General features: G+C 37.7%; 1 protein-coding gene across 2 annotated transcripts in view; it reads right to left on the reverse strand.

Annotated features, from left to right (window-relative positions):
• The window catches only part of SKAP2 (src kinase associated phosphoprotein 2), a 181,367-nt gene that overhangs the window by 148,630 nt on the left and 13,571 nt on the right, over positions 1–19,166 (reverse strand). For both annotated transcript variants that reach the window (XM_047840258.1, XM_047840248.1), the window contains exon 4: positions 13,339–13,446. In XM_047840258.1, coding sequence (XP_047696214.1) covers positions 13,339–13,446 — 108 coding nt within the window. The remainder of the gene's footprint in view (positions 1–13,338; positions 13,447–19,166) is intronic.

Genomic DNA, 19,166 nt, shown 5'->3' on the forward strand with positions numbered 1-19,166 from the left:
TTCAGATTCTGGGTCTCCCTCATTCTCTCCCCCTCCCTCACTCAGGCTCTGTCTCTCAAAAATAAACATTTAAAAAAAATTTTTTTAAACTGTTGAATTGTGGGGCGCCTGGGTGGCTCACTTGGTTGAACAGCCGACTTCAGCTCACATCATGATCTCACAGCTTCTGAGTTTGAGCCCCGCGACGGACTCTGTGCTGACAGCTCAGAGCCTGGAGCCTGCTTTGGATTCTATGTCTCCCTCTCTCTCTGCCCTTCCCCCGCTCACACTCTATCTCTCTCCCCCTCAAAAATAAATAAACATTAAAAAAAATTTTTTTGTAAACTAATGAATTGTATACTTTAATGGGTAAATTCTATGGTTATGTTAATTATACCCCAATAAGATTAATACTTTTTAATTTAAATTCAAGTTAGTTACCATACAGTGTAGTCTTGGCTTCAGGAGTAGAGCCCAGTGATTCATCTCTTACATATGACACCCAGTGCTCATCCCAAAAAGAGCTCTCCTTAATGCCTGTCACCCATTTATCCCCCACCCTAACCTCTCCAGCAACCCTCAATTTGTTCACTGTATTAATTCATTAAAAAAGAACACTTTAAGAACCCTAGACTATCCCAAACTGTTGATGGACTCTATAACAGTCATCCCTTTTAACCTCATAACTGTATACATTCTCAAAAGCCATAATTTTAGGAGGCTTAATAAAAGAATTGCTTCAATCTTACCCCCAATTCTATACTGCAAGGCACTACTCATATGTAAGAAAAAGCTCCTCAAAAAAATAATTTACTCAAGTTGATTCTGACACCTTCCTTGCAGAGACCTTTTCTTTAATAGTATCTATATTGTTTTTAAATCTACAGCACGTGTATCCCATTTTCCCTGAAGTCTGGAGCAAGGGCCCTGATGACTATTCTGTTTTGAAAAAATATTTTGGTAAGCAGATACCGAAGAGTGCACCCCATGTTTAATCTTCGTAAAAAATTAAGAAACCGTTTTTGCCTTAATCTCCTCTATTAACAGACCATTTATTTGCTCTTAATGACGTTCCAGCCCTGCATCTGAGTTGTGTGTACTCCTTCTGTTTGGACCTGTTATTGTCTTTAACATTATCCCATTTGACTCTAAAATGAGAATGAGACACGGATTGGTCCCCCCTTGTTCCCTATTAACATCAGGCCACTTTTTCCCTCGTTTTTTTTCCACGTGTCGTTTCATGAATCTTCGAACATAGCTCAAATTCACTCAAATCGTTTCAAAAGTTTGCAAGCTTTCTAGTCACTGACTATTGAGTTCACATATAAAATGAGTGACTCCTCCCATGGGCTCCTGATGCTTATCCACACAATTCTCCCAGGCACAAAATTTCTTTATTCTCACATTCTCATTGTTTCCTCAATAGAGAAAAGTTAAGGCACAGAGAGGCAGAATGGTTCTGAGAAAACAAAGGCATGATCCGTTTATTACGGAAAACTTAACTAGTAACACTTTCCAACGCAGCGTACTCCATTTAAAAAGTGATCACCTATTGTGAATCTCTAAAACTTCCGACTGCAAATCCTCCAGGATCCAGCTTAGCCCGTGAAACACAGGAGTTAAACAGCACAAAAGCTGGACACCGCCTCAGGCACACTGCTGTGTCAAACACAGAAAGAAACCTCTATCTAAGGCAATCCTTAGGTAAATAGGCTGGACAGCAATAATACCTTGCATGTAATATGTCTTTACGGTGGGCCAGGCAGTATTCTAAGCTCAGTCTACGCTTATCCCATTTCATCCTCACAGTGGCCATAGGATACGGGTGGTGTTACTATTCCCAGTTTCTTTTTTCTTTTTTTTTTTTAAATAGACCCAGAAAGGCTTTTCAACAATTTTTTTTAATGTTTGTTTACTGTTGACAGACAGAGCGCAAGCCAGGGAGGGGCAGAAAGGGAGGGAGACACGATATTCAAAGCAGGCTCAGGCTCTGAGCTGTCAGCACAGAGCCTGGTGTGACAATCCCCAGTTTCTCAGATGACGAAACTCAAATCAGTTGAGCAACTTTGCTGGAGGTCACAAAGTTAAGTAATGAAGAGCCAGTATTTTAACCCAGACAGTATGAGCACAGAAGCTGTTCTCAACTACTATGCTTCGTTTTAGGATGACTGGGTATGTCTCATCCCTTATCTGCCCCCAAAAGAACGAAACTAGGATGAGAAGGGCAAGCTAAGGCTCACTGAAGTTCAAGTCCCATGGATGTAGCTAAGTACCAGGCAGTCTGGATGTTCACTGGTACTTCAAACTCACCTGTTCAAACCCAAACTCATCAACATTTGTAACTCCCTCCCAATCTGTTCTTCTCCCAATGTTCACATCTCAGCCAATTCTTCTAGTCATCCTATTTAGAATTTTGTAACTATCTTTGGCTTCTTTCTGTTTAAAATTCTACACATATCCACTTACCAAGTTCTCTCCATTCTCTCTCAAGTGTGTCTTTACCTTCCCAGTTTCACTATCCTGGTCTAGTCTCTTCATTTCACATCGGACCTAACGGAAAGATCTTTTTTACCACACAGACCACAGGTTTTCATCCCCTGCAACCCGTCTATATCCTCCAACTAGCTGAACATTTCTAAAATACTTTTCATCATAGGGGTGCCTAGGTGGCTCAGTTGGTTAAGCATCTGACTCTTGATTTTGGCTCAGGTCATGATCTCAGGGTCAACAGATCAAGCCCAGGGTCGTGAGACACCTTTCTCTCTTTCTCTCTTTCTCTCTCTCTCTCTCTCTCTCTCTCTCTCTCTGTCAGCACCTGGGTGGCTCAGTTAGTTAAGCGTCTGACTTTGGCTCAGCTCATAATCTCACAGTCAGTGAGTTCAACACCTGCATCAGGCTCCATGCTGACAGCTCAAAGCCTGGAGCCTGTTTCAGATTCTGTGTCTCCCTCTCTCTCTCTCTCTCTCTCTCTCTGCCCCTCCCTGGTTTTCTCTCTCTCTCTCAAAACTAAATAAGCAATAAAAAAAAAATGGAAAAAAAAAAAAAGATTCTATCTCTCTCCTTTCTGCCCCTCCCTGCCCTCTCCCATACTCACTGTCTCTCAAAAACAAACAAAAAACCTTTTCATCATTAATATTCTCTTGCTCAACAAGTCTAAAATGGATACTCATTTTGCTTACTCATTCAACTCCTTATGACACCATATATAATCCTCGATAATTAAGTTCTCCCTGGCCTAAAATAACGGACATCTTTGTAAAGAAGTAGAAAGAAATTCACAAAGGTAGTGCCTTAGCCAGAGGAACTCGGTCAGCGGACAAATTAGAACCTAAAGAGAGAAGAGAGCCAATGCTTATAATGTGCCACTCTTGTCCAGCCTCACCTCCCAGACCTCTTCTAACTTTCTAAGCCCTGCGGGTCTTTGCACAGTGCCTGGAACTACACTGCTTTCCCGCCCCGCTTCCTATTGTCATCACTTCCTCAGCTTATCCGAAAAACATTCTCTCCCCCACTCTTGACTAGTTAAAACTCTACCTATCCTTGGGGCACCTGGGTGGCGCAGTCGGTTAAGCGTCTGACTTCAGCCAGGTCACGATCTCGCGGTCTGTGAGTTCAAGCCCCGCGTCAGGCTCTGGGCTGATGGCTCAGAGGCTGGAGCCTGTTTCCGATTCTGGGTCTCCCTCTCTCTCTGCCCCTCCCCCGTTCATGCTCTGTCTCTCTCTGTCCCAAAAATAAATAAACGTTGAAAAAAAAAATTTAAAACTCTATCTATCCTTGTTAAGTTCTGGTTCAAACTCCGATTTCGTTCCATCAAACACGATTCATCGAGACCAGCTTGCAACAGCGTCTTCCTTTTCTTAGCTCCTAGCATTAGTGTCAACGCCACACATTTCTGTGTTGGAACAGAGCTGATAAAGTTGCTTCCAGATATTAGATTTATACGTATTGTACCCACGATAAGATTACAATTCTTGTAGGGAAAGGGATAATGCTTCTCCGCTGCTTACAGCATCTAGGTTCTTCTAGAAAGCTAACACTCATTCTAAGTAACTGTATCTGAGGTCTGACTGATACTTTCTGGACTACCTTTGACCTGCAGCCAGGGAGCATACTTCTTCCCCAAGGAATGATTCCAGCAGATCAACTGCGAAGATGTTTTAGGACAAAGCAGCCTCTTGATGTTATTAGAAAAGGAACACAGACAGCACCCATCTTTCCTCCTAAAAGTCCCCCATGAAATTATTTTTGTTTGTTTTTAAAGAATAGAACCTCGGGGCACCTGGGTGGCTCGGTTAGTTAAGTGGCCAACTCTTGATTTCAGCTCAGGTTATAATCTCACAGTTCGTGGGCTGGAGACCGGCCGGCATCAGGCTCTAGGCTGGCAGCGCAGAGCCTCAGGGGGTCCTCTCTCTCCCTCTCTCTCTGCCCCTCCCCTGCTTGTGTGCGTGCTCACTCTCTCTCAAAATAAATTTTTAAAATCGTAAAAGTTAAAAAACTTTTAAAAAAGAATAAAACCTTAATAACACCGGTAGTCAAGAAACAGTATCTTCGGTGGATCAAAAATGTTGAGTAATTCCTAGCAACTGGAAGGCAGATGAGACAAGAGTAAGGGAGTCATGGTAGAGGAACCAGAGTCCAGGAGGATGCTAAGGAGAGTAAGTGCTAGCTCTGCAAAAGAGCCGCAGAAATGCTACAAGCTGTGTTACGGGATGGTGAAAAGGGCCACTCGGATGGTGAAGAGGGCCACTCGTTAAAGAACTGTCATCAAAGCAGGTAGAACCACCAGGTCTGTCCTCAAAAGCAGCCAGCAATTAAGGCATTTGCATCCAGACTCTGAATTCCACCCTCTAAACAAAGCACACCAGCTCCGGAGGAAGGTTCCTGGGAAGGGTACTGGAGCTGAGTGAGCAGAGCTTCAGACAGTTCCAGACTGCCCACACCCCAACACTAAAAAAGAACGGAAGGGTTAAAAGCCCGTCACCAGGAATTAAAGAAAAGCATTCCACTTCCCCCTGAGAACGTCCTCCTTATTTTGACAACTGTGGGAATCCGGGTCTGCCTGTCTCCTCCTAAGAGCCTTGCAGCAAGCTGCCTACAGTCAAGCCTTGCCCACCTTACTTACAACCTCCCATTCAAAAGAGGGGTGCCTGGGTGGCTCAGTCGGTTAAGCGAACGACTTCGGCTCAGGTTATGATCTCTCAGTTTGTGGGCTCAAACCCCACACCGGGCTCTGTGCTAATAGCTCAGCGCCTGGAGCCTGTTTTGGATTCTGTGTTTCCCTCTCTCTCTTCTCCTCCCTGGTGCGCTCTCTCTCTCTCTCTCTCTCTCTCCCTCTCTCTCAAAAATAAACATTAAAAAAAAGAAAAGAAAATGGGGCACCTGGGTGGCTCAGTCGGTTGAGCGTCCGACTTCAGCTCAGGTCACAATCTCGCGGTCCGTGAGTTCAAGCCCCGCGTCGGGCTCTGGGCTGATGGCTCAGAGCCTGGAGCCTGTTTCAGATTCTGTATGTGTGTCTCTCTCTCTCTGCCCCTCCCCCATTCATGCTCTGTCTCTCTCTGTCCCAAAAATAAATAAACGTTAAAAAGAAAGAAAGAAAGAAAGAAAGAGAGAAAGAAAGAGGAAAGGAAAGGAAAGAAAAGAAAAAAGAAAAGAAAAGAAAAGAAAAGAAAAGAAAAGAAAAGAAAAGGAAAGCCTTGCAGGATAATAGACATGCAAAAGCAAAGAAGCCCCACACAAGCTACCTACACTATCTGACTGGGTCCTTCACTCATAAACATGAATCAATAGCCAAGGATCTCAGACATTTGAGAAAAAGCATTAGCAGGAAGGAAAAGGACCAACGTTTAAAACCTAACTCGTAGACAAAGCGCAGTCAGCTCACAGAATCAAATATAAATGCTATGGATTTTAACAATGCAAAAACAATTTCATTATGAAAATTAGAACTGAAGAGCGAGAAGGGAGATGGCAGAAAGGCTAGGTGCTCAAGTTTCCTCATATTTTATAACAAAGAGTCAACAGGCACTGTCTGAGGTTGGCACTTTACAAAGTAAGAACATCATTAAGTCAAAAGCAAACACAACAAGAAGTAGGGGAAGAGGTTTGAAGAATCACCCATCATAAAGGGAGTCAAGAGATACTGATTAAGGTTGATCAAGTGAGTATACTTCTATATTATACTACAGAAGTAGAGTATCCGGAGTTATTAAGGTAACCACAGAAGAAACTGTAACAAGTAGCTAGCTACCTCTAGAGAACAGACAGGTCAGGGAGGGGTGAATAAGAAGGCTTTCACTCTTATTGAATATCCTTCTGTCCTTTTTCAATCATATGCATGTCTCTCGTGATTAGAAAACTAGTCTCATTCTGGTTTTTTTTTTTTTCTTCAAATATTTACTTATTTTTTAAGAGAAAGAGAGAGAGAGCATACAAGCAGGGAAGGGGCAGAGAGAGAGAGGGAGACACAAAGCAGGTTCCAGGCTCTGAGCTGTCAGCACAGAGCCCGATGCAGGGCTCGAACTCACGAGCTGTGAGATCGTGACCTGAGCCAAAGTTGGACGCTTAACTGACTGAGCTACCCAGGTGCTCCAAACTAGTCTAATTCTTTAAGCAGCATGGCATAGAAGGCCCAAAGAAGTTGAAGTTTGCTACTTATGAGTTAGTTGGATGTTCTGGTCAAGAGACCTAAACCTTACTAGTCTCAGTTTCTACAATAGGGACAATGTCTCCCTCATAGTGTCGTTCTGAGCCAATTAAAGGAAGTAATGTACATGAAAGAATCTAGTTCAGAGCCAGACTAATTTCTCAATAAATACTAACTCATTCCTTCCTTGAAGATGCTACCCCAGCTACCAGCACAGCCACCTTTAAGGTATTGTTTCAGAGGAAGGCAGCTCCCTTTGGAATCCTGTGAAGGCAAGCATGGCTTCCTCTAAAATCCAACTGATCAGTCCACTGACTTTTTCTGTTGTTTAAGATTTTGTTTTTAGCTAATCTCTTCATCCATTGTGGGGCTCCAACTTACAGCCCTAAGATCAAGAGTCACATGCCCTATCCACTCAGTCAGCCAGGCACCCCGTCAGTCCACTGTCTTAAAGAATTTTTGCTTCTCAATTTCAAAACTCTAAATACACCGTTTCGTTCAGGTTACAAACAGGAGACACAACTGAAAGCAGGAAGCCCCATATTGCAACTTCTCCAAATTCAAAGACTGCAGGCCAAATCCACATACACACAGCAAGAAAGAAAAGCCTGTTATGCGGCTAAGTCTTAAGAGATACGGTGCTCTGCAGCAGCCAAAAACATCTTTACCACTGGCCTGGTGCTGACACCTAAGGATCTGTGAGTGGGGCTCAAACTTCGTTAAGGCATTGTCCCTAGGAACACGCAGTTACTGATGAAAACCTGATTTTTGGACTTCTGCTCCAAACGTTCTTTTCAGCATCTTTTCCCACTTTCTCTCCAGCAAACTTCAGGAACCATACAAAACTCACTTGAATCAAAGGCCCTCCCCTCCACAATCCACTCCACAACCTCTCAGAATATAGGCATAAAGTTTATGCTTTGGTTTATTCAATATGATGTCAAGATATATGACTGACTTAGTCAACAAATTAGAGAGGAAAAACAATGAAACCAGCTTTTTGCTTAGGTACTGACCAAATCAATTGAACAGTGTAACACACATTAGTTAACTGTTTTTGGAATCTGCCTTGCTAGAAACTTAGCTTGCTGATTACCACCTTATTTTAGGTGACTGTCTTCTCCTTCCATCTAGATGACATATATCTTGAAAACAGAAACTCTGTCTTATTTATCTTTGAATTTCCCATTGCCCTGTCCAGGTAACTTGCACCCTTCTTCATATACCGTGTAAATACCTGCTAATTTGCTGTATTAAAGGTGTGTTACTTTTGACTATGTGGAGTGTTCCTATCTTCCCAATCTTTCTGATCTAGTCCACTTTGTTATAGTCTTATTGGCCCATTTTATTTTGATGTATTTTCCCATTCCCTGGCATAAAACTTAGAAAGACGATTGTGTTTTTATTTACTTAGATATACCTTTGTATCATGAAAATATTTCACATCTGTGCACTTTATATTTGCAATCACACAATATATATATCCTGAGTCTTAAATGTTTTTCTACTTTTTATCATTTCCCCAAACTATAATCCCTCACTTCCACCAAAGTACTTGAAACTATGCTATATACATTACAGAAGAACTAAAGTCATCACCTTTCTTATTTTCCCATAACACACACAAGCTAGCAACTGGCATACTAAAATAACAAAAAAGTAAAAAACAAACAAAAAAACTCAAGTGCAACGGTAATGTACATTATATACACAAAGATATATGCAAATTGCAAAACTAGTCTAAATCCTCAGAATAAAATTTAAAATCATGAATTTCAGTATCAAAAATCACATGATCCTGGGGCATCTGGGTGGCTCAGTCAGTTAAGCATCCGACTCTTGGTTTCGGCTCAGGTCATGATCTCACAGTTTCATGGGTTCGAGCCCTGCCTCAGGCTCTGCACAGACACTTCAGAGCCTGCTTGGGATTCTCTCACCTCTCTCTCTCTCTCTCTCTCTCTCTCTCTCTCTCTCTCTCTCTTCCCTTCCCCTGCTAGCACTCTGTCTCTCTCAAACTAAATAAAGAAACTTTAAATTTTTTTTTTAAAAATCACATGATACTATGGTACAAAAACCCTTCCTCTTAATGGTAAGGTATTGAAAGAAACATTCTGAGGGGTGGCTGGTTGGCTCAGTCAGTAGAGCATATATGACTTTGGATCTCGGGGGTGTGAGTTTGAGCCCCATGTTGGGTGTAGAGATTACTCCAAAATAAAATGTTTTTAAAAAGGTGGGGAAAGAACCTTTTTTCCCTGGTTTTAAACATTGTTTCATATTCTACTGGAACCCAGAGAGAAGTAAAGCATCTACTGCTTGCTTTTACAAGAACAGATTAGTGCTCAACCTAATTTTACACAAAACCGTATCTCCCTCAAAAGTTTGGTGCGCAATGTATATAAATTCACACATTAAATTTAGTGTGTGTGCACATCGATGGATTTATATCTAAGCTTGTTTTAGATGCATTGTGAGAGCTCATTATTCCCAGGCATCCCAGAGATAATCTTTTTTAAAAGCAATCTTTTGGAATAAGTGATTTATATGTTTTATAAATCCCAATTTTCATACATTAGATTTTCTTAAAGAAAAGTATACCAAAAAAGAAAAAAAATCATTCTTTACTCTTATGAATTATGATCAAGACAGGCTTAGCCTTTTTTCTTAATCCCCAAGCTTTAAAAAACAGTTCCACTCCTAAACCAAGATTTTTTTTCATATAAACCTATGTCCTTGCAATGCAAGGATCTCCACGGTTTTCAGTAACCTATGTTGCCTGGGAATTTTTCGTTAGGAAGATACCAGGACAATAGATGACTGTTTTATACCTTTAGCTTCATTTTAGCCTTCCTACATTCACACCCTAGAGGTTCCAGAATCTTATCCACAAAGTGATTATGGTCTAGGACTGAATCAGATTTGTAACAAATGTCCACTGGGATTCTTCGACCTATCATCGATGGGCACAGCCGATATATGTCTTCTAGCTCATCGAATCCTTTCACCTCACCTCAGGGACTTTCCACAATGCTACATGGTTAGAAGCCTTCTTTCACAGATGACGAAAATGAATGAAAAATGATTTGAGAATAGAAAAATGGAAACCCAAGTCATCGCACAGTGTCTAAAGGCTACCCTGCATCTCCTACCTTAGTGCCCAAGAAAGCATCCTAACGCGTACAATGAGGAATCTTCTTCTTTAAGGTTTTGAGTTTCATTTTCTCCAATTTTATCTGATTATTGACATGCCCCATTTATATTAACACTTTTGTATATCCAGCCACACGATAGCATAAAACTTCTAACAGCGATCTAGCTTAGAAACCATTATGATTGTTTTAGTTTTCCAGAAAAAAAAAAAGGCACAAAGTTAATAAAATGAAATTTCTAGTAAGTATGCTTTTTTTTTAATAACTATTACCACATCAAAATGAAGCTAACAGCAGTCATGCAATCGTGTATAAATAAAATAGAGACTCTTACTGTTTTTCTTAAAAGGTAATTGAGCATGTCACTTTCTCCTTTTTTGCTATTGTCTCAAAATGTATTTCCTCTCAAAAAATAAAAATAAAAGTGCTTCCAAAGGGAGAGAAGAAAAAATTACAACCTACAATATTTTTATGCTACAAGCTATACAAAAATCTGTCACCATCTATGTTACAATTCTAGTCATCAATAAGATACTTTTTTTCGATGCACCACTCAAAAATCAATTATATCAACTCTTTTGTATAGAGAAGCAGCACACCTTTCAGGCAACTAGTATTAATGAGTAGACATGACTATAGAATCTCCATCTGTTTCTCTGACAAAGCTGTGGCTACTCTAGTCTCTCATTGAAATTCCATTAATCTGGTGTACCAAGGTCCAATGCGAAAATCAAAACTCCATCTAACCCTTTATCAGCTCACAATAACCTACAAGTGAACTCTGCCTGTTAGCATGCAGCAAGTTATGATTTTGCTATCAATCAGGCAGTTGGCCAATAAAAAAAAAAAAAAAAGAAAGAAAGAAAGGAAAAAAAAGGCAGGCTGGAAACAGTGTGTCTGGCAGGGTTTGAAGACTTTGTTTTTGTTTTCTGTTTTCATCCCCTTTCAATTTCTATAGGGTGTCTGGACCTTGTGAGATTATGCATTATTCTCCTTGGCTGTGATTTAATTGCTACCAGCAATCAAGTCGAAGCATCACTGAAGTGTGCTTGAATTTCATTAGAAGATATAACTTATGCTACTTTCCTACAGTACCTAATAAACCATAAAGAAACCAAAACACATATGGCTTGAGGGAATAACTGGAAAATTAGGTAGCCATTTGGGAACTGAGTGAACTTTTGAACCAGAGTAACAGAGAAAAAGAAATATGAAAGGAAAAGACAGACTTAGAATGCACACAAAGATGTGCAGGTTTGACCTTTACAGTACCTTGAAAATTACATTAGCATTATGAAAAATACATATCATGTTTAGAGTTTATAATCCATCAAACTTCAGATACTTTGTTAGTGCCTACCATAAGGTAAAAGTCAAAAGGACAAAACAACAATCTGATTTGACAAAAGGCCTTTTGGTGACCTGTGCTAATTTAGTTATACTTATTGTTAAATGCATTATCTTTTTATAATTAATATATCATTAGACCGAGGTCCCATAATGAAGAAAAATTCATTCGGCAAGGAAAAGAGAACACACATACCAAATCTATGTTGAAGGCAGAGGAACTGACATGACTAGATGATATTTCAGAGTAGAAATTACAAGTCCAAGTGGTAGTTTTTAAATTACAATATTCTTAGAAGAAAATATAAAACTACCATATATGGTATTTTTATATACCAAAAATGAATAATACTAAAAGTTAAATATTCAATCTGCTTAAGAACTGCTTATATCAACACTAATGAAAATGCACCAATATTTGACAAAAAGTTAATGATATACATAATAATGTTATTAAATAATATTCAAATTTTGATAATTTAATCTTTTAACAGTAAGTCTTTTTCATGTTATTAATGTATTTCCCATATATTTGGTTATGAAAAGAAACATATGATAAATTATTTACTCATAATAAAGAAAGTATAATAATTATGTAAATCCATTATAGTTTAATAACAATTCTCTTTTCTAACAAAACACTGGCTCTCATAGATATTCAATTGTTGGATTTCTTAGGTTACAATTTTTTTAAGAAGCACATAATGCTCCCTTGTACTTCAAAATATTTATGCTATTTTTTAAAACTCTGAGCATATATACTCTATGAACATTTTGTGTATATATATTCTCTCAAGTAGAAATACTCTGTCTCTGTATACATATACACATACACACTCATTTCTATCTACCAACACTTAACAGAAGCAAAACAAATCATTGTCACATGTCTGAAAAATAGTTCAATTCAAATAATAATTCATTGTTCTGCCTGAAAATATTATTTCATCAATTATAAAACATTTTCTAGTAGAAATGCTTTTGAAGATCAGGTTAGGAAGGGTAATGCTCTGTTTCAGATAATAAGTGTGACTCAAGAGAAACATGCATCTTTTTCAAAAATAGGGACTATAAGAGAAAAAAATACCTTCCTTTAAAAATAGAAATTAAATTTTTGCCAAAATGTAAAATTCAACATAAAATGGACATGATTATTATTGCTACACATTGTACAAAGTTCTGAATATGAAAAAAAAAAGATTGTGTTGTTCTGAATCAGTGGTTAGAATGTTTATCACTTATGCATGTACTTGACTTATCCCTGTTCTGCAATAGACATAATTTTATACCTCATAAAAGCAATTTATGTTTCCAAAGGGAATAATCTGGATAACATAAAATGTGGAGTGCTCTGTTGCAGGAAGCATATTTTCATTCAGCAATTGTATTTAGAGATGGAACTGCACAGTTTGATCATCATCCAGTGGCAGAAGGCATTATTCATTTCTGTGTCTATGTGAAACTTTGAGTGCCATGAATTAATATGCATGGCTAATTTATCGATACACATTCTTAATTTATAACTATATATCACCCTTATAAGATCTCTACAATACAGATGTACTCAATTGGCTGTAACAGAGAAAGCACATGCTATGCTAAAAGGAAGTTTCATAACTTTGGTGAGTTTTAACAAAATTACTAAGAGATAAACAATCAACTTTATTACTAATTCAATTAATGCAAAACATCATAATAGTGCTCCATAACGTGGGAGATTTTAGGTGACAATCAGAAAAATGAAAATGTGCATTAAGAGAAGCATTTGATGAAAACCTGTCTTAATGTGAGAAAGCAATGTAGGAGTAATTAATTTAATATTTTATGAACTCGTTTTCTATGAAGTTTTCAAAAAAAAAGACCAAAAACCTTTTTCATTATTTATAAAATAAATAATACAAGAAGCCATTAAGCAGCACAATGGAATTAAGCAAGAATCTGATAATATTAAATTAACCAACAAACTTGCTAATAATATTCATACAATGATGTAAACACTCTCTTAAAAATTCTAGTGAAGAAAATTTCTTAGGAAAAGAAGGAACTACATACTTAGGAAAACCACTAGAGAGAGCTCTTCTGTTCCTTAAAGGGTTCCGGTAAAGGTAAGTTAACTGAAGCCTCTGCATTTCTGTGCTTTCTGACAAGACCACCACCTCTGCGCATTGCATTGTCTTGTGGTGGAAGGTCAAGAGGTACATTCGATGGAAAAATATCCCATACCTTCAGAATGGGCTTCGTCATCTTTATCATATCTTTCCGAGGCTAACGAAACAGTGTCTGGGGGTCCAGCAAAAGGGTCATCATACTCTTCCCCATCTTCTGCATCACCTATAGAAGAATCAGAGAAAAGTCTTTTACAAATTAGCCACCTTAAGAAATGTTACTGTGTCAAAAGAGGTAAATTTTTCTATTAAACCTAGTCACGGTCATGAAAAAACAAAGTAAAAAAACAGGTCCTATTTTAACGTATATCGCTGTAATTTAGATCAAGTACGAGTTTTTGAAAGTCAGCATACAACTGCTTATATCTGGGACAAAAGGATACCAGTTCCAAAATGATGGTGGTCTCTACAAAGATGTATACAAAAAAGCAGAAGCAGGGTAAAACAGAGTGTGTATCCAAAACAAACAAAAGAAGAAACAGAACCAAAATAATGATAACAAACAAACAACAACAAAAGGGAAAGCACAACAGAAAGAATAATTCAAATTAATTTTATTTACCTACTCAATAATTTGAAAAATTATGATGAGAAATTGATAATTCAAAGCCAGATGAACATTTTATCTTTTCATGAAAAATCACAGGGTTACATTAGAGTAGATTAAAAATGCTCAATTCCATTTTCAAGAGCAGGAATCCTTTATGGGAAAAACTACTTTAAAACTCATATCGCCCGTGTAAGTTCACACAGAGTGATTTACAGTTTGACACCTTCAATTCTCATTCAGTGATATATTACCATTTTTTTTTTTTAATGTTCTAGCCATTTTCTATGTGATTTCCAAACCCTAGGTGGATTGGTTGGCTTGAAGTCATTGAATCCCCACAATAAAATCTTGTGGTTTGGGTTTTTTCCACATACTCATTTAGAATTTTTTTTAAATTTTTTCTTCAACGTTTATTTATTTTTGGGACAGAGAGAGACAGAGCATGAACGGGGGAGGGGCAGAGAGAGAGGGAGACACAGAATCGGAAACAGGCTCCAGGCTCTGAGCCATCAGCCCAGAGCCCGACGCGGGGCTCGAACCCACGGACCGCGAGATCGTGACCTGGCTGAAGTCGGACGCTTAACCGATTGCGCCACCCAGGCGCCCCTAGAATTTTTTTTAAAGAGTGTATCAGATCTTTGCTAGCCTGGTTACATAGTTACATATAAGCACTCATTTTTCACCCATATTCAACCACATCCAAAGAAAAGTCAACAAAGTCAAAAAAAAAAAAAAGTAGACTTACTACCTATCAATTATCTGTTAACACCTCAAGAGAAAACCAGCCACCTCAAGGATTACCCAAAAAGCATGATGAAAATCTCCACGGGAATCCTAGAGGACCTACATACAGTATCCCTCTTAGAACATAGTCGCTAAGCAGATCCAGATTAAAGCTACTAGTCTCCCCCCAAAAATATCTCTATCCTCTGACACCCACTTAATGGGTAGCACCCTATTTTTCACCATATCTTTGGTAGAGGAACTAGCAGCCCTTTTCAAAATACTGTCAAAGTAATTTTTAAAAAATCAATGTTCCTATTTCTTTATAATTTTGGCATTTCGCCGGCATTCATCATCCTTATCCTGAAAAAGCTCTCTCCCATCAGGCGCTAAGAACAGAATGGAGAGGACTATCCTACAGGTTTTGGTGATTCCACCCCAGGCGCACCGTATGGTGAAGTTCCTTCCCCAAATAAAATTCCAAGGAACACGTGTAAATACTATTCTTTCTTTAGATCTTAATTTCTTTTTCTTTCAAAATGTTCAAAGTACTTTTCAGAACATTCAGTGATCCCTTGTTTCTCTTACGGAAAGAAGAGTGCTCTGATTTCAAATATGAGGGAAGATGGAACCCAATAAAATGCTAGTAAAGATATGTTTGGACATGGAATGACAGCTCACGGAACATAAAGTAGTAAAGATCACAAAATTCTCAATTGCTGTTAGTTGCTGGAGTATCCTTACATTCTTCATAAAGCAAGAACTGTTATGCTGTGAGTTTTCTAATGATATTTCCTATCGTGAACTATAAAATAAATCTTGCTGTGTACAAAATAGTTTCAGGATACCTCAAATACATTACTACTCTAACTTGTATGTAGCTTATTACACTATTATGAATATAAAAATACAAGATTAAAACCAATGAACACATGGAAGTGATTCTGAAAAAGATTCAGATGCTCAGGCTTAAATCTATTAAACTCTGTGTGGAAATACACAGAAAAAAATTAAAAGTTAAAAAGCTTTGAAAATCAAGATTTTTAAAATAATATCCATTTTATGCTTTTATGTGTATATCCATGAATATACACATACACACATGCGCGCGCGCGCGCACACACACACACACACACACACACACACACACACATATATATCCAGCAATGTAAAACCGTATATATATACACACACACACACATACACACAGCAAAAAGATCATTAAACCTATAAATTAAATAATACTTAATGTGAGTTCAGAACATTTATACAAATTGGTTCCTAACATGCTAAAGACTTCTGTGGTTTTTGTTTTAAAATAAAAACGTTTCGTATTCTATATTAACATGAAATTGTCTTCAGCTTACCCGTTCCAAGGACTGCAGCTCATTTCAAATGTTTTTTGTAATCAATGTGATGATTTATATTTATCTAAGACAAAATAAGTTAAATACTGCTACTGGCTTCATTTCTACCTCCCCCCCCCTTCCCCCCTTTTTAAGCTCCCTTGAATTAACCCAGAAAGTTAAAAAAAAAAATCTCTGTGGTTATTCCCTTTTCAACCTGCGTTAAGTTGAAAGGACACATCATCTTTCAAAATGGTCTTCTTCATTTTACTGTTGTTCCAGTCATGATCCATCCCTTTTCCCCCTTCCTAATCGGTTTTTTTTTTTTCCAACCCAATAAAGAGCTGTATTACAAGGACCTGTAATTGAACACAGGGGTCGCTGTTGAGTAGTGCAAAGCTTTTTGTTTTCTCTCCAGGGGCTGAGTATTTGCAGCTATACCTGCAAAGTCTTCTATAAATTAAAAGGTAAATGTTCAACTTGTGTTTATGTAATAGAAAACTGAACTCCAAAGCAACAATGGGCATCAGGTAAACGCATCCAATACAATTTACAGACATAATTGAAAGCATTACAGCCTAATCAGACATCTAAAAGAAAAGCAGGCTCAAATGAAATGTCTACAGAATCATTAGTTGGTAGCCATTCCATTACAATCACACATAATGTCAGTGGTGCCTTGAGCCTGTGCCAATGACAACAGCATAAATTTTGCATCTCATTTCTGTGGTCATAAAATTAATGATCAGTTTAAAAATACTTCTTTGTAAAAGTTATTGCGCAAAGAAGAGACATGAATGTGTCCCTGTTATGTACTCACAAGGATAATTATGGGGTTGTTGCTCATTAATACTGTTTCTTGTTTCCCTAGAAAACCATTTGATTTATCCCACAACTTTTAAAAGTTTAATTAACGATACAAAGTTAACAGTCTAAAAGATAATGATCCAAGGCTTCCCTTCGTATAATTTCAGTGGCAACTTAAATATCACAGCAAAATCAAAGCTGAATCGTACCACAGCAGCATATTTCTCTGATAAACATTTTTAAATTTATAATAGTTGAGTTCAAATCACTATTATCCCTTCCTTTTTCTATGACTCATCATCAATTAACATTTTCCTAAATGCCTGGAGACGAAGCCCAAGTAGCAACTGAAGAGTCATGATCTCTACCACGATTGAAGGTGATTTAACCAATTTACTGCTTGTTTTGTCAAACACAGTCCTATTTTAAACACAATCAGTTAAATATTAAAATAAATAATTAATACACCTAAATTGGAGATGATAGCCATTCTTCCTTCAGAGCATGAAAGACAAACTTGAGTGAAAACAAATTAATTTCTAATTCACTACTCAGTTCACTTGTCCAAATTAATTTCTCAAGTAATAATATACAACTACATTGACAGAATTAAGTATTTAACTTGTCATTTCTTAATAGGATCTGTAGCTTAAGTCTTAAGACTTTGAAAGATGTACGTCACCACAAGTAAGAAGATTCTGTTCATAACTCTCCTAAAATAAGAGGACTTAAGAGCACACAAATATGAGGCGGAGCTTTAAACAAGCACTACCTCTGAAATATACTTCTGCTATAGGCCCCATAATTTCAGACATATTTAACACATTTATACAAGGCCAGAGATGGGCGGGGGGCGGGGGGGGGGGCGCCAGGGGAGAACTCAAGCTATTTGCTCAGATTTCATCAGTGGGATAACTTTCAACCAAACATAAACTATGTTAGAAAGGGGAAAGGAAAGGAAATTAAACATCATCCAAACTTTTGACGTTTCTGCTATTCTTAGGGATTCCATAACAACAAACTGAAATGAATTCCTTCTTACATGACAGGCCTACTATTTAAAAAAGCACTTTAGTCCATTAATAAACTTAATACAAATGAGGTCAAAGGAAATAGCTAAGTAAATCTATGCATATTTAACAATATCAATGAAGTCTCAAGGACAAAATCTATTACGCGATTTTTTTAATTAGAGGAAAAATATTTTAAGGAAGAAAATGAGAGCTTTTTAGCTACAGCATTTAAAAGGAGGGGCGCCTGGGTGGCGCAGTCGGTTAAGCGTCCGACTTCAGCCAGGTCACGATCTCGCAGTCCGTGAGTTCGAGCCCCGCGTCAGGCTCTGGGCTGATGGCTCAGAGCCTGGAGCCTGTTTCCGATTCTGTATCTCCCTCTCTCTCTGCCCCTCCCCCGTTCATGCTCTGTCTCTCTCTGTCCCAAAAATAAATAAAAACGTTGAAAAAAAAATTAAAAAAAAAAAGGAACTGAAAGCAACATATTCACATTTTTAAGCTACAGACACTAATATTTTAGAAATTTGAAAATATTATCTTGAAACATTTGTCTCGTGTTAATATGCTTGCCCTTCTTTCAGTATTTTATAATTTCCTCAAAAATTACTTGAAAACTGAATTATAAAACAAGATTTACTTAAATCTTCTTGAGAAATTAAGTTGAATCTGAGAATACACATTAATATAATATTTATTGACTGTCTCTTATGTGTCACACATAGGTACCTTCATATTATCTTAATCAATCTGTAAAGAAATGAAATGTACCTACATCATCACTGGAGTAAAAAAAAAAAAGACTAATATAAGGGCAAGATACAAGTGAAACTTATTTTTATCATACACCTAATATATATTAGAAAATTCTGATATAGCGGCACCTGGGTGGCTCAGTTGGTTAAGCATCTGACTCTTGGTTTCCACTCAGATCATGATCTCACGGTTGATAAGATAGAGTCCCATGTCAGGCTCCACACTGGCAACACAGAGCCTGCCTAGGATTCTCTCTCTCCTTCTCTTTCTGCCCCTCCATTGTCACTCTCTCTCAAAATATATAAACTTTTATTTAAAAAAAAAAAAAAAGAAAATTCTGTCTTATACTCCAGTCAATAACAGCCTTTACTCAACTAGTAATATATTTTCATTACAAAAATAATTACTTCAGGTCACATTTAAGAGATTTAAGACCATGTTATATGACAGGAATATTCTAAAATAATTGTAATTCTACTCTAAAATAATTCTAAAAGTAGCACAATTTTAGCACATAAAGCCTAAATTCAGGCATACACTCTATACTATCAGGCTATATTGCAACTAAGAATAGGAAACTAGGGATAGCTACTCCATCATGTATGATATTTGAAGGCTATAAGAAAGAGCTCTCTACTCTAGATAGAGTAGGCAAAATTTCAAATACTAGGGAACAGGCAAAGCAAGATGGGTTCTG

Source organism: Prionailurus viverrinus, chromosome A2 (assembly GCF_022837055.1).
Source record: "Prionailurus viverrinus isolate Anna chromosome A2, UM_Priviv_1.0, whole genome shotgun sequence".
NCBI lineage: Eukaryota > Metazoa > Chordata > Mammalia > Carnivora > Felidae > Prionailurus > Prionailurus viverrinus.